General features: G+C 49.0%; 1 protein-coding gene across 1 annotated transcript; it reads right to left on the bottom strand.

The window, feature by feature from the left end:
- Positions 1–10,775: 10,775 nt before the first annotated feature.
- On the bottom strand, positions 10,776–12,284 carry LOC147096583 (uncharacterized). The gene has a single exon (XM_085975382.1). The coding sequence runs from the start codon at positions 12,216–12,218 to the stop codon at positions 11,343–11,345; it is 876 nt and encodes a 291-aa protein (XP_085831508.1). The 5' UTR covers positions 12,219–12,284; the 3' UTR covers positions 10,776–11,342.
- Positions 12,285–16,608: the final 4,324 nt, after the last annotated feature.

The following is a 16,608-nucleotide window of genomic DNA, read 5'->3' on the forward strand; positions in this document are numbered from 1 at the left end:
TGAAATCTGTGTCCTCTCGTTACCGACTCTCCTGCCAGTGATAACAGCTTCTCCTTGTTTGCTCGATCAAAACCCCTCATAATTTTGAGCACCTCGATCACAGCTCCATTTAACCATCTCTGCTCCAAGTTATATTGCCATTGTTTTGTGAATTGTTGCTGTGATCGAGGTGCTGGATGTCCGTGCCTGGGGAATGCGACATTCTATCCTCATGAGCACTGAGTGTCAGCATCTAGCAATCTCTGGGCAGGGACTGTCTTTTTAAACTGCCTCACCTGAGCTTTTTGACTCCCTGATTTCATTATTAATCATCTCAGAGTTTTTGCAGAGTGACCAAGGCTGAACAGATAAATGTGAGGTATTACATTTTGGTAGGAAGAATGGGGAGGTCACTTATCACTGGGAGGGTGCGAGTCGAGGTGGGGTAGAGGAACAAAGGGATCTCGGAGTACAAATACACAAATTATTGAAAGTTGCGACACAGGTTAGCAAGGCCATGAAAAAAGCAAACCAAGCACTAGGGTTTATTTCTCGAGGGATAGAATTGAAAAGTAGTGAAGTTATGCTAAACCTGTATCGAAGCTTGGTTAGACCACACTTAGAGTACTGCGTACAGTTCTGGTCGCCACATTATAACAAGGATATAGAGGCAATGGAGAGGGTGCAGAGAAGATTTACAAGGATGATACCAGAAATGCGAGGGTGTTGGATTGCTTGAACTCCTAACGAAAGTACTGAGACTGAAACTAGCATTTAATCAAATGTGGTTTAATGCACCAGTAAAAGTTACAAACAAAAACGCAGGAGAAACTCTATCCAGGTCTGTACACCAACTGGTTCCACGAGGACTGAATGAAAACGCCTCTCCCCTCTGACGTCATGACGTCATCACGTTTCCCACCATTGGGAACATCACGTGACCTGTATGATGACGTCATCGCGCAGGATCGCCGTTTTACCGAACCCGTGCTGTTTATACAGAGCAAACACTTAAAGGTAACAAGCCCCTATTAAAGGCAATTATATACATTACTGCAAGAGTCTCTTGGTGGCTTTGCCACATACGCCCGCCCAGAATTGTCTTTAATAAGGAAAGTCAATCGCAGAGGAGGTCGGCCAAGCCTGTTTGAACGACTCCTAAATTCCTGGAATCGCCGGTCGTCATCGTGGCCGCGGGGCCCATCCCGGAGTCGGTGTGCTTGACGCGCAGTTGCTTGGTCGGTGTTCTGGGCACAAATCTGCAAGGTGGACGGCAGCTTCTGGCCTTCCCGCCAAACCGAGTGTGGTAATAACAGAACCCAGTTGTTGGAGGCATCGAGGCAGGGCCCTTTGGGACGGGGCGTCTCACGATGGTGCAGTTTGGTTGTCAGACCGCATAGATTTTATCCACCTCTTCGGAGAGCGCTATGCAATCTCCGGCGTCCATTCTGGCGAGGGCCGCTTGCACCTGTTCGGGCAGTTGACTGAGAAACAGTTCACGGAACAGGAAACATTGTGGCTCAGACCCCAGGAGGGTGAGCATCTGGCTCATCAGCTCCGAAGGTTTGGAGTCTCCTAACCCGGGTAGCGTGAGTAGGTGGCGTGCGCGCTCCGCCTTCGTAAGGCAGAATAGCTGCATTAGCAGGGCCTTAATGGCGACATACTTGTCGGTGGCCAGGGGGTTCTCCAATAGGCTGATTATCCTCGATGCTGTCGAGTGCGGAGACCACTTAAAGATAACGGGTCTGATCCTGCACGACGTTGCGGAGCTCGAATTGTGCCTCCGCTTGGACGAACCAGGAGGCCGCCTGTTGTTCCCAAAATTGGGGGAGCTTCAAAGCCACTGCGTTGGCTTCATCATGGCCCTGCGTTCCGTTTCCGCCATGAAGAACGTCCGCGAGGATTCAGGGTCACCAATGTAGGACTGCTTGAACTCCTAACGAAAGTACTGAGACTGAAACTAGCAGTTAACCAAACGTGGTTTGATGCACTAGTAAAAGTTACAAACAAAAACGCAGGAGAAACTCTATACAGGTCATCACGTTTCCCGCTGTTGGGAACGTCACGTGACCTGCGTGATGACGTCATCGTGCAGGATTGCCGTTTTACCGAACCGGCACTGTTTATACAGAGCAAACACTTAAAGGTAACAAGCCCCTATTAAAAGCAATTATATACATTACTGCAAGAGTCTCTTGGTGGCTTTGCCACAAGGGTATACATATCAGGAAAGGATGAACAGGCTGAGTCTCTTTTCTCTTGAAAAAAGAAGGCTGAGGGGTGACCTAATAGAGGTCTTTAAAATTATGAAAAATTTTGATAGAGTGGATACAGAGAGTGTGTTTCCACTTGGGGGGGAAGAGCATAACTAAAGGCCATCAATATAAGATAGTCACCAAGAAATCCAATAGGGAATTCAGAAGAAACTTCTTTACCCAAAGAGTGGTGAGAATGTGGAACTCGCTGCCACAGGGAGTGGTTGAAGCGAATAGTATAAATGCATTTAAGGGGAGGCTAGACAAGCATATGAGGGAGAAGGGAATAGAGGGTTATGCTGATAGATTTAGATGAGGAAAGACGGGAGGAGGCTCGAGTGGAGCATAAACACCGGCAAAGACTGGTTGGGCCGAATGAAACATAGAAACATAGAAGATAGGAGCAGGAGTAGGCCATTCGGCCCCTTGAGCCTATTCCGCCATTTAATGAGATCATGGCTGATCATCCAAATTCAGTACACTGTCCCTGCTTTCTCCCCATATCCCTTGATCCCTTTAGCCTTAAGAAATATATCGAACACCTTCTTGAATATATTTAATAAGTTGGCCTCAACTGCCTTTTGTGGTAGAGAATTCCACAGGAATACCAATCTCTGGGTGAAGAAATTTCTCCTCATCTCAGTCCTAAATGGCTTACTCCTTATCCTTAGACTGTGACCCCTGGTTCTGGACTTCCCCGCCATTGGGAACATCCTTCCTGCATCTAGTCTGTCTAGTCCTGTTAGAATTTTATAAGTTTCAATGAGATCCCCTCTCATTCTTCTAAACTCCAGCGAATATAAGCCTAATCGACTCAATCTCTCTTCATATGTCATTCCTGCCATCCCAGGTATCAGTCTGGTGAATCTTCGCTGCACTCCCTCCATGGCAAGAACATCCTTCCTCAGATAAGGTGACCAAAACTGCACACAACGCTCAAGATGTGGTCTCACCAACGCCCTGTACAACTGCAGCAAGACATCCTTGCTCCTGCACTCAAATCCTCTCGCTACGAATGCCAACATACCATTTGCCTTCTTAACCACCTGCTGCACCTGCATGCTTACCTTCAGCGACTTGTGCACAAGGACACCCAGATCTCGTTGCACTTCCCCTTTTCCCAATCTATTGTTGTTCAGATAATAATCTGCCTGTTTCTGTGCTGTACAGCCTATGTCAAGTATCCCAGCTGGCTTAGTTCCAAGCACTTTAGCTCAGTGGGCGGCACTCTCACCTCTGAGTCAGAATGTCATGGGTTCAAGTCCCAGTCCAGAGACTTGAACATAAAAATCTAGGCTGACACTCCAGTACTGAGAGAGCGCTGCACTGTCAGAGGTGCCGTCTTTCGGATGAGATGTTAAACCGAGGCCCCCGTCTGCTCTTTCAGGTGGATGTGAAAGATCCCATGGCACTACATTGAAGAAGAGCAGGGGAGCTCTCCCCGGTGTCCTGGGGCCAATATTTATCCCTCAATCAACATCACTGAAATAGATCATCTGGTCATTGTCACGTTGCTGTTTGTGGGAGCTTGCTGTGCGCCAATTGGCTGCTGCGTTTCTTACATTACAACAGTGACTACACTTCAGAAGTTCTTCATTGGCTGTAAAGCGCTCTGGGAGGTCCTGAGGTTGTGAAAGGCGCTATAGAAATGCAAGTCTTTCTCAGCAAGAGGGGGAGTGTCAGTATTTGGAGGGAGGAGCTCAGTGTTGTCACTGGGTGGATACAGACAGATTGAAGCTAAAAGACAGAGAATGCTGAAGTTTGGAATGATAACAGTCAAAGTTAGGAGATGAGCCCTTTGCCTAGATAAGGGAGGTGGTTGCTAAAAGACCCACAGACCTAATAACACTGCAAACTGCTCAGGCAGCAGACTTGTTGCATCATGTGAGGTCACGAGTGAGTTGGTGCCCAGATAACAGAGCCTTGCAGATTCCTGAGATAGGCAAACTGGTTCTGTAACCGGGAGAACAGGTTGAGGCTCATCTGAGGTGTTAATACAGAGCCAGCTTGGGGACGGGATGATCAATGACTAGTGGATAAGAACAGAGAGGCCTACATGCAGCCCCAGGCAGTCGAATAGTATCAAGATAGAAATACCAACAGAAAATGCTGGAAACACTCAGCAGGTCAGGCAGCATCAAGGAGCGAGAAACGGAGTCAACGTTTCGGGTCGAGCACCCTTCGTCAGAACTGGAAAACGTCAGAGAAGAGAGATTTTTAAGCAGGGGCAGGGAGGAGGGGAGGAAAGAACAAAGGGAAGGTCTGTGATAGGATGGAAGAACAAAGGGAAGGTCTGTGATAGGATGGAAGAACAAAGGGAAGGTCTGTGATAGGATGGAAGAACAAAGGGAAGGTCTGTGATAGGATGGAAGGCAGGGGAGATTGACTGACAAAAGGGATGATGGTATGAGGCAAAAGGAGAGGTAATGGGACAAGTTAAGAAACAAAAGATGGCTCTAGATGAGGTGTGAACGATGATGGCAGCAACATTAACAGCTACCATGTGAGAAAACAAGAGAAAAATATTAAAATATATCAAGAAATACAGGTTATAGTCTGAAATTGTTGAACTCGATGTTAAGTCCAGAAGTCTGTAAAGTGCCTAATAGAAAGATGAGGTGCTGTTCCTCGAGCTGACGTTGAGCTTCGTTGGAACAGTGTAAAGGCCAAGGACAGAGAGGGAGTGGAGCGGAGAATTAAAGTGACAGGCGACCGGAAGCTCGGGGTCACCCTTACAGACTGAATGGAGGTGTTCCGCAAGGCAGTCACCCAATCTGCGTTTGGTCTCCCCAATGTAGAGGAGACCGCACTGTGAGCAGTGAATACAGTATACTAGATTGTAAGAAGTACAAGTAAATCGCTGTTTCACCTGGAAGGGGTGTTTGGGGCCCTGGACAGTGGGAAGGGAGGAGGTAAAAGGGCAGGTGTTGCATCTCCTGTGCTTGCACGGGACGGTGCCGAGCAAAGGGGAAGGGGTGCTGTGGGTGATAGAGGAGTGGACCAGGGTGTTGTGGAGGGAGCGGTCCCTTCGGAATGCTGAAAGGGGAGTTGAGGGGAAGATGTGTTTGGTGGTGGGATCACGTTGGAGGTGGCGGAAATGGCGCAGGATGATCCGTTGAATGTGCAGGCTGGTGGGGTGAAAGGTGAGGACAAGGGGAAACCTATCGAGGTTCTGGGAGGGAGGGGAAGGGGTGAGAGCAGAAGTGCGGGAAATAGAACGGACACGGTCAAGGGCCATGTCAACCACAGTAGACATGGTGTGGAGATGCCGGAGTTGGACTGCGGTGGACAAATGTAAGAAGTCTCACAACACCAGGTTATAGTCCAACAGCTTTATTTGAAATCACAAGCTTTCGGAGCGCTGCTCCTTCATCAGGTGAAGTGGAGAAATGCATAAAGACATAGCTTATATAGTCAGAGAATCATGTCAGATGTTTACAGGTAATGTTTCCAACTGCCATTTATCACACCTCGGCAGAGAGATAATCACAGCAATCAAAGGTGTGAATGGTGTCCAAACAGGTCAGTCAGGAAAACATTACATCAAAGAACAATGAGGTGGGGTCACAAGGGGTCAAATATTGCAGATGCTGGGGTCTGTATGAAAAACAAAAAAACAGACAAAAAACATTTTTTTGGTGGAAATCACAGCAGGTCCGGCTGCATCTGTGTGGAGAGAACAAGCCAATGTCGACTCGAGTCTGGATGACCCTGCGTCAGGTGGGGTTACATGTAGCGTGACATGAACCCAAGATCTCGGTTGAGGCAGTCCTCATGGGTGCGGAACTTGGCTATCAGTTTCTGTTCGACGATTTTGCGTTGTCGTGTGGCTCGAAGGCCGCCTTGGAGAATGCTTACCCGAAGATCGGAGGCTGAATGTCCTTGACTGCTGAAGTGTTCCCCGACTGGGAGGGAACACTCCTGCCTGGTGATTGTTGTGCGGTGTCCTTTCATCCGTTGTCGCAGTGTCTGCATGGTCTCGCCGATGTACCATGCTCCGGGGCATCCTTTCCTGCAACGTATGAGGTAGACAACGTTGGCCGAGTCACATGAGTATGTACCATGTACCTGGTGGGTGGTGTCCTCACATGTGATGATGGTATCTGTGTTGATGATCTTGCCCTTGTAAGAACGGGATATGACGCTCGACTCGTCGATCGACAGTTCCGATGGGCCACAGCGAAAAATCGCATAGACCTCCTCAGAAGACAAACACGGGACACAACCAACAGAGTACCCTTCGTCATCCAGTACTTCCCCGGAGCGGAGAAACTACGTCATGTTCTTCGCAGCCTTCAACATGTCATTGATGATGACGAACACCTCGCTAAGGCCATCCCCACGCCTCCACTACTCGCTTTCAAACAGCCGCCTAACCTCAAACAGACCATCGTTCACAGCAAATTACCCAGCTTTCAGGAGAACAGCGACCACGACACCACACAACCCTGCCACAGCAACCTCTGCAAGACATGCCAGATCATCAACACAGATACCATCATCACACATGAGGACACCACCCACCAGGTACATTGTACATACTCATGTGACTCGGCCAACGTTGTCTACCTCATACGTTGCAGGAAAGGATGCCCCGGAGCATGGTACATCGGCGAGACCATGCAGACACTGTGACAACGGATGAACGGACACCGTGCAACAATCAACAGGCAGGAGTGTTCCCTCCCAGTCGGGGAACACTTCAGCAGTCAAGGACATTCAGCCTCCGATCTTCGGGTAAGCATTCTCCAAGGCGGCCTTCGAGACACACGACAACGCAAAATCGTCGAGCAGAAACTGACAGCCAAGTTCCGCACCCATGAGGACGGCCTCAACCGAGATCTTGGGTTCATGTCACGCTACATGTAACCCCACCGGACGCAGGGTCATCCAGACTCGAGTCGACACTGGCTTGTTCTCTCTACACAGATGCGGCCGGACCTGCTGTGATTTCCACCAAAAAAAATGTTTTTTGTCTGTTTTTTTGTTTTTCATACAGACCCCAGCATCTGCAATATTTGACCCCTTGTGACCCCACCTCATTGTTCTTTGATGTAATGTTTTCCTGACTGACCTGTTTGGACACCATTTACACCTTTGATTGCTGTGATTATCTCTCTGTCGAGGTGTGATAAATGGCAGTTGGAAACATTACCTGTAAACATCTGACATGATTCTCTGACTATATAAGCTGTGTCTTTATGCATTTCTCCACTTCACCTGACGAAGGAGCAGCGCTCCGAAAGCTTGTGATTTCAAATAAAGCTGTTGGACTATAACCTGGTGTTGAACCACAGTAGAGGGGAATCCTTGGTTGAGGAAAAAGGAAGACATGTCGGAAATACTGGTATGGAAGGTGGCATCATTAGAGCAGATGCGGCGGAGATGGAGAAACTGGGAGAATGGAATAGAGTCCTTACAGGAAGCGGGGTGGGAGGAAGTATAGTCCAGGTAGCTGTGGGAGTCAGTGGGCTTATAGTAGTTGTTGGTCGATAGCCTATCCCCTGCAATGGAGACAGAGAAGTCGAGGAAGGGAAGGGAAGAGTCAGAGATGGACCATGTGAAGGTGAGGGAAGGGTGGAAATTGGAAGCAAAGTGAATGAAATGTTGTAGTTCAGGGCGCGATCAGGAAACGGTACCAATACAGTCATCAATGTACCAGAAAAAGAGGTGAGGGAGGGGACCTGAGTAGGACTGGAACAAAGCTAGCATGCAGGTACAGATAGCAATAGGAAGGCAAATGGCATGTTGGCCTTTATTGCAAAGGGGTTGGAGTATAAGAGTAAGGAAGTCTTGCTACAATTGTACAGGGCCTTGGTGAGACCTCACCTGGAGTACTGTGCACAGTTTTGGTCTCCTTATCTAAGGAAGGATATACTTGCCTTGGAGGCAGTGCAACAAAGGTTCACTAGATTGATTCCTGGGATGAGAGGGCTGTCCTATGATGAGAGATTGTGTCGAATGGGCCGATACTCTCTGGAGTTTAGAAGAATGAGAAGTGATCTCATTGAAACATACAAGATTCTGAAGGGGATTGACAGGGTAGATGCTGAGAGGTTGTTTCCCCTGGCTGGAGTGCTTAGAAATAGGGGACATAATCTCAGGATAAGGGGTAGGCCATTTAGGTCTGAGGTGAGGAGGAATTTCTTTACTCAGAGGGTTGTGAATCTTTGGAATTCTCTGCCCCAGAGGGCTGTGGAGGCTCAGTCGTTGAGTATATTCAAGGCTGAGAGCGATAGATTTTTGGACTCTAGGGGAATCGAGGGATATGGAGATCGGGCGGGAAAGTGGAGTTGAGGTCGATGATCAGCCATGATCTTATTGAATGGCGGAGCAGGCTCGAGGGGCCGTATGGCCGACTCCTGCTCTTATTTCTTATGTTCTTAAAGAATGATCCACATATCCCACAAAAAGGCAGGCCTAGCTAGGGCCCATGCGGTTCCCATAGCAACACCTTTAATTTGGAGGAAGTGAGTGGAGTCAAAGGAGAAGTTGTTCAATGTGAGAACAAGCTCAGCCAGGCAGAGGAGGGTGATGGTGGATGGGGACTGGTTGGGCCTCTGTTCAAGGAAGAAGCGGAGCGCCCTCAGGCCATTCTGGTGGGGGATGGAGGTGTAGAGGGATTTGACGTCCATAGTGAAAAGGAGACGGTTGGGGCCAGGAAACTGGAAACTGTTAAAGTGGCAGAGGGCGTCGGAAGAGTCATAGAAACATAGAAGATAGGAGCAGGAGTAGGTCATTTGGCCCCTCGAGCCTGTTCTGCCATTTAATGAGATCATGGCTGATCATTCAAATTCAGTACCCTGTCCCTGCGTTCTCCCCATATCCCTTGATCCCTTTAGCCTTAAGAAATATATCTAACTCCTTCTTGAATATATTTAATGAATTGGCCTCAACTGCCTTCTGTGGTAGAGAATTCCACAGGTTCACCACTCTCTGGGTGAAGAAATTCCTCCTCATCTCTGTCCTAAATGGCTTACCCCTTATCCTTAAACTGTGACCCCTGGTTCTACACTCGCCCGCCATTGGGAACATCCTTCCTGCATCTAGTCTGTTTAGTCCTGTTAGAATTTTATAAGTTTCAATGAGATCCCCTCTCATTCTTCTAAACTCTAGCAAATATAAGCCTAATCGACCCAATCGCTCTTCATACGTCATTCCTGCCATCCCAGGTATCAGTCTGGTGAATCTTCGCTGCACTCCCTCCATGGCAAGAACATCCTTCCTCAGATAAGGCGACCAAAACTGCACACAATACTCAAGGTGTGGTCTCACCAAGGCCCTGTACAACTGCAGCAAGACATCCTTGTTCCTGTACTCGAACCCTCTCGCTACGAAGGCCAACATACCATTTGCCTACTCAACCGCCTGCTGCACCTGCATGCTTACCTTCAGCGACTGGTGCACAAGAACACCCAGGTCTCGTTGCACTTCCCTTTCTCCCAATCTATTGCCATTCAGATAATAATCTGCCTTCCTGTTTTTGCCACCAATGTGGATAACCTCGCATTTATCCACATTATACTGCATCTGCCATGCTTCTGCCCAGTCACCGAACCTGTCCAAATCATACTGGAGTTTCTCGGCATCCTCCTCACAGCACACACGCCCACCCAGCTTCGTGTCATCTGCACACTTGGAGGTATTACATCTAGTTCCCATGAATGTAGATAGGAAGAGACAGGACAAGAGGAGAAAAAATAGAGTTGAGATCGGAAGAGATAAGTTCCGTGGGGCAAGAAGAGGCTGAATTGATGGGTCTACCAGGGCAACCATGTTTGTGGCTCTTGGGAAGGAGGTAGAAGCAGGCTGTGCGGGGTTGGGAGTCTATGAGGTTGACAGCCATGGAGGGAAGATCTCCAGAGGAGATGAAGTCAGTGACAGTCCTGGAAACAATGGCTTGATGTGGTAGTGGGGTCATGGTCCAGGGGGAGGTAGGAGGAGGTGTCAGAGAGTTGGTGTTCAGCCTCCGCACAGTAGAGGTTGGTTTGGCAAACAACAACAGCACCACCCTTGTCAGCAGGTTTAATAACAATGTTAGGGTTGGATCGGAGAGAACGGGATACTGCAAGCTCAGAGGGAGGTAGGTTGGAGTGAGTGAGGAGAGCAGAGAAATTGAGACACAATGTGGACACTCTGGTGTGTCAGCGGGTGGGATACACCAGGGAATCCCTTTCCACACACTGAGGTTGACTCTAATGATCGGGAGTCCCAGGGTTTCAGATTCCAGATAATCAAGCTCACAGGAACACAAATTGTCTCTCCAAGCATTATTAAGAGTGCTGCATAACACAGATCGGTGATAATTCCCTCAATCTGGAGAATAGAAGTACAGTGGATTCGCGCGCGATCTTCTTGAGTCTGTTCCAACTGACAACGACTTAAGTGGCCTGTTCTTATACACAAGCTTGGTTACCGCTCAGGAAATGGGATTGTTTGGACCCGTCTGTTGACCGCCTCCTGAACTCCTGCTAATTCAGGGAATTTGGTCCATCTGTGACCAGACTATAACCACAAGCCCGTCTGGTTATCACACCTATACGGTCCATGAGGTTATTATTAGATTCACACCCAGACGTTGTGCCTTCACTTGTCTGGCACTTCATCCCATAACATGGGTACAGGGGCTCAGTAATGTTTCATTCATCAGACAAAGATAAAGTACAACAACATACTGGTCAGCTTAACAGAATCTCATCATATTTAAGGGGCCATAAATATAATAGTCACTTATAAATCCAGTAATGAATTCAGGAGAACTGTCTTTACCCAGGGAATGGTTAGAATGGGGAACTCGCTACCACAGGGAGTGGTTGAGGTGGACAGCATAGATGCATTTATGAGGAAGCTACATGAGGGAGAACGGAATGGGAGGATATGTTGATCGGGTTAATTGAAGTAGGGTGGGTGTGGGGCATAAACACTGGCATGGACCAGTTGGGCCGAATGGCCTGTTTCTGTGCTGTACATTGTATGTAACACTATGAACAGTCAAATCAAGGGAATCATCAGCATAACAGATTGAAAGATTAAACAACAGTACAAGAAATTGTAAAACATTCATCCATTCCACGTTCATGTCACCCCAGCTGTCTCCAGGGCCCTGCGCTACAGAACAGTGTGAACTCGCTGGTGTGTCAACAGGTTGGATGACTGAGTGAAGCCCTTCCCACACACGGAGCAGGTGAACGGTCTCTCCCCAGTGTGAGTACGCTGGTGTCCCTTCAGATCTCTGGACCTTTTAAACCTCTTTCCATAGTCAGAACATTTAAATGGCTTCTCCCCAGTGTGAACTCGCTGGTGTGTCAGCATGTTGGATGAATCAGTGAATCGCTTCCCACACATGGAGCAGGTAAACAGCTTCTCCCCAGTGTGAGTACGCTGGTGTCCCTTCAGATCTCCGGACCTTTTAAACCTCTTCCCACAGTCAGAACATTTAAACGGCCTCTCCCCAGTGTGAACTTGCCAGTGTGCCAACAGGTTGGATGACTGAGTGAATCCCTTCCCACACTCAGAGCAGGTGAATGGCCTCTCACCAGTGTGAACTCGCTGGTGTGTCATCTGATTCTGAGAGCTTTTAAAGCTCTTCCCACAGTCAGAACACGTAAATGGCCTCTCATCGGTGTAAATTAGCTGGTGTTCCTGCAGAGTCCCAGAGCATTTAAAGCTCTTCCGACAGTAAGAACAGTTAAACAGTGTCTTGTCAGTGTGAACAAGTTGGTGTCTCAGCAGGTGAGATGGATAAACAAATCCCTTTCCACACATGGAGCACGTGAATGCACTGTCCCCAGTGTGACTGCGCCGATGAACTTCCGACGCAGACGGGGAACTGAATCCCTTTCTGCCGTCCCCACCTTTACCCGGTTTCTCCCCGGTGTGACGGTGCACGTGTCTCGCCAGGTCAGGCGATCGGCTAAATCCGAGTCCACACACGGAACACGTGTGCGGTTTGTCAGCGCTGCGATCACTGCTCTCTCCTTCCATGTGCAAAGGCTGATGATATTCAGGTCCTGATCAATCGAGTGACTCTGTCTGATCCTGACGTGATGTTTGGTTTGAGCTTCCTGTCTATAAATGCTCCACTTCTAAAACCCTGTAAAAAGAGTGTAGAAAGGGGTAAGAGGGAGAATGTTGCCTCATGTCGCCCTTTTCCAGCCCAGGGGCAGTGAAGCTGATTTTCAGGCCCCAGTTGCTGCACAGGTTGGTTGAAAGGATCAATAGTAATGGCGGCTGCAATCCCCACAAGCCCCTGCGCTCCAGAAAGCACTCCGGCTGTTGCGCTGAGGTGTGGCTGACCCCACACATGCGCCCCATGGCCCCACCCTCTCCTGCTCCACAGGCGCCTGGCCCGCACCGCGCATGCTTAGATCACACCCTCAGCCCCTGACAATCATCCTCCCCTGCACCTGCGTGCTGGGCCCCTGAGCTCCAGGCCTGCCGCGTGGGGCTTTCTTTGTAAAGTCGGTGTTGGTGAACAGCTGCAATCAGTGAGGGAAAGTGAGTTTTACCCCAGATCCGATTGAGATCAGAGGAGGGGAGAGAATAAAGGGGAATCCAAACCTGAGAGTCCGAGGGCTCCGCAGGCACCGAATGGAGCGACTTCACTCGGGCGGAGCCGGAGAGCGCCTCAGGGGCACGTGACCATGGGCAGCGGGCAGGATTGATGTGACCGCCGACCAATAGGGAGAGCAATCATGGGAGCAGTGGGCGGGCAGCGGGTGACGCGCACTGGGACGTCTTGATGTCATAAAAGGTGCAGATGTCATGACGTCATGCACAACTTTATTTTTCTGTGTGGTCGAGAGCAATGATTTGGGCTTGAATGTAGGGGGTATGATTAAGAAGTTTGCAGATGATGCAAAAATTGTTTGTGTGGTTGATAATGAAGAAGAAAGCTGCAGACTGCAGGAAGATATCAATGGACTGGTCAGCTGGGCAGAACAGTGGCAAATGGAATTCCACCTGGACCAGTGCGAGGTAATGCATTTGGGGAGGGCTAACAAGACAAGGAAATACACTATAAATGGTTGGACACTGAGAAGTGCAGAAGATCAGAGGGACCTTGGAGTGCATGTCCACAGATCCCTGAAGGTAGCAGGACAGGTAGATAAGGTGGTTAAGAAGGCATATGGGATACTTGCCTTTATTAGCCGAGGCGTAGAATATAAGAGCAGGGAGGTTATGCTTGAACTGTATAAAACACTAGTTAGGCCGCAGCTAGAATACTGTGTGCAGTTCTGGTCACCACATTACAGGAAGGATGTGATTGCACTAGAGGGGGTACAGAGGAGATTTACGAGTATATTGCCTGGGCTGGGGAATTTTAACTATGAGCAAAGATTGGATAGGCTGCGGTTGTTTTCTTTGCAACACAGGAGGCTGAGGGGAGACCTGATTGACGTGTATGAAATTATGAGGGACCTAGATAAGAGTGGATAGGAAGGACCTATTTCCCTTAGCAGAAGAGTCAATAATCAGGAGGCATAGATTTAAAGTAATTGGTTGAAGGTTTAGGGAGGATTTGAGGAGAAATGTTTTCACCCAGAGGGTGGTGGGGGTCTGGAACTCACTGCCTGACAGGGTGGTAGAGGCAGAGACCCTCGTCACATTTAAAAAGTACTTGGATATGCACCTGAAGTGCTGTAACCTACAGGGCTACGGACCAAGAGCTGGAAAGTGAGATTAGGGTGGAGAGCTCTTTGTCGGCCGGCATGGACAAGATGGGCCGAATGGCCTCCTTCTGTGCTGTAAATTTCTATGATTCTATGAGCGAGGGAGTCTGGGGGTCAAGGTCGACTGACATTCTGTGCTGACCCTTGACCTCCCTTTCCCCCGCTCCCCAGGATAGGTTGCACATTCCAGCTGCTCACTGTGGGGGTGCTCAGCTGATCCCGGCCTGGGATGCAGTTGGGGGGAGACTGCAGTTAGCCTCAGTGCCCTTGGGCTCCTGGTACTGATCACTGTCCAGTCACCCCGGCAGCAAAGGCCGAGTCTGCAAAGTGGGCTTGATTTTGTCTGTGATGCCCCCAAGGTTGAATAGGCTGCCAAGTCACTGCACACCCTCACACATTGGCCACTCGGAGGGGCACTAGAAGGCAACCAGTGACTGTGGGACTGTATCCCAGCGGATACCCACCCTTCACAATAGAGGGCGGGAAACTTGAATGACAGTTTAAAAAACTAAAAAGGGCCGGGGGAGTTCTCCCTGTGTCCTGGGCCAATATTTATCGCTCACCCAACATCACCAATACAGATTATCTGGTCATTATCACACTGCTATCTGTGCGAGCTTGGTGTGAGTGAATTCACTGCCACGTTTCCTGCCTGAAACCCTCATCCAAACCTTTGTTACCTCCAGACTCAACTGTTCGTGTCCTAACTCGCACCAAGTCCCGTTCACCCTGTGCTCGCTGACCTACATTGGCTCCCGGTCCAGCGATCTCATCCTTGTTCTCAAATCCCTCCTTGGCCCTCGGTCTCTCCCTATCTCTGTAACCTCCTCCAGCCCCACAAACCTTCCAGATCTCTGCGCTCCTCCAATTCTGGCCTCTTGAGCATCCCTGACTTTAATCGCTCCACCATTGGTGGCTGTGCCTTCAGCTGCCTGGGCCCGAAGCTCTGGAATTCCCTCCCTAAACCTCTCCACCTCTCCACTTCGCTTTCCTCCATTAAGATGCTCCTTAAAACCTACCTCTTTGACCAGGCTTTTTGTCATCAGTCCTCACATCTCCTTGTGTGGCTCAGTCTCGAGTTTTGTTTGATAACGCTCCTGTGAAGTGCCGGGGGACATTTCACTGCATTAAAGGCGCTCCATAAACGCAAGTTGTTGTTGTTGTCAGCAGGTTTGCACAACAGGTTGTCATTCCATCTAATTCACAGCACAGAAACGGGCCATTCGACCCAACAGATCCGTGCCAGTGTTTCTGCTACACACGAGCCTCCTCCCACCCTTCTTCATCGAACCCCGTCAACACATCCTTCTATTCCTTTCACCCTCCTCTTTATCTAGCTTCTCCTTGAATGTACCTTTGCTATTCGCCTCAACCACTCCTGTGGTAGCGAGGTCCACATTCTCACCACTCTCTGGGTAATGTTGGCCTTCATAGTGAGAGGGTTCGAGTACAGGAACAAGGATGTCTTGCTGCAGTTGTACAGGGCCTTGGTGAGACCGCACCTTGAGTACTGTGTGCAGTTTTGGTCGCCTTATCTGAGGAAGGATGTTTTTGCCATGGAGGGAGTGCAGCGAAGATTCACCAGACTGATACCTGGGATGGCAGGAATGACGTATGAGGAGAGTTTGGGTCGATTGGGCTTGTACTCGCTGGAGTTTAGAAGAATGAGAGGGGATCTCATTGAAACTTATAAAATTCTGACAGGACTGGACAGACTAGATGCAGGAAGTATGTTCCCGATGGTCGGGGAGTCCAGAATCAGGGGTCACAGTCTAAGGATAAGGAGTATGCCATTTAGGACAGAGATGAGGAGGAATTTCTTCACCCAGAGAGTGGTGAACCTGTGGAATTCTCTACCACAGAAGGCAGTAGAGGCCAATTCATTAAATATATTCAAGAAGGAGTTGGATATATTTCGCAAGGCTAAAGGGATCAAGGGATATGGGGAGAAGGCAGGGACAGGGTACTGAATTTGGATGATCAGCCATGATCGCATTGAATGGCGGAGCAGGCTCGAGGGGCCGATTGGCCTACTCCTGCTCCTATCTTCTATGTTTCTATGTTAAAGAAGTTTCCCCTGAATTCCTTATTGGATTTATTAGTGATGATCTTATATTTATGACCCCTAGTTTTAGACTCCCCCACCAGCAGAAATATCTTCTCTCCCTCGACCCTATCAAACCCCCTCAGCCAAGCGCCCCAGCCTGTGCAGTCTTTCCTGATAGTTATAACCTTTCAGTTCTGGTATCATTCTTGTCAATCTTTTCTGCAACTTCTCCAGTGCCTCAATCTCCTTGTTTTAATGTGGAGACCAGAACTGGGCCCAGTATCCTCAGTGCAGTCTAACCAAGGTTGTATCTGAGGTTAATATCACTTCTCTGCTTTTCAATCCTGTTGCTCCAGAACAAAGGCCTCTAGTCAGGCCTACGTTCCCAGATGATTTATTGGGGCCTGAACAGAGTTTGTGAAAAAGAGGCCCGGAAATGAGGGACTTCCTGACAAAACACCAGATGCCAACTTGTTGATCATCCAGGGCCCATTGTCCCACTTCCTGTCGCTGTCTTCAGCCCATTGTGTTGACAAAGTTGTGGTCAAACAGGCAGGGATCAGACATCCTGGACTTCAGCAGGAAGCAAGCAGCACTGTCGGCTCAATTGTGAACGGATATTATCAAACCCGGAAACATCCTGGGAATGAAAAAT

Source organism: Somniosus microcephalus, unplaced genomic scaffold (genome assembly GCF_052327205.1).
Source record: "Somniosus microcephalus isolate GS21.2 unplaced genomic scaffold, FLI_Smic_1.0 unresolved_chr1, whole genome shotgun sequence".
Lineage (NCBI taxonomy): Eukaryota > Metazoa > Chordata > Chondrichthyes > Squaliformes > Somniosidae > Somniosus > Somniosus microcephalus.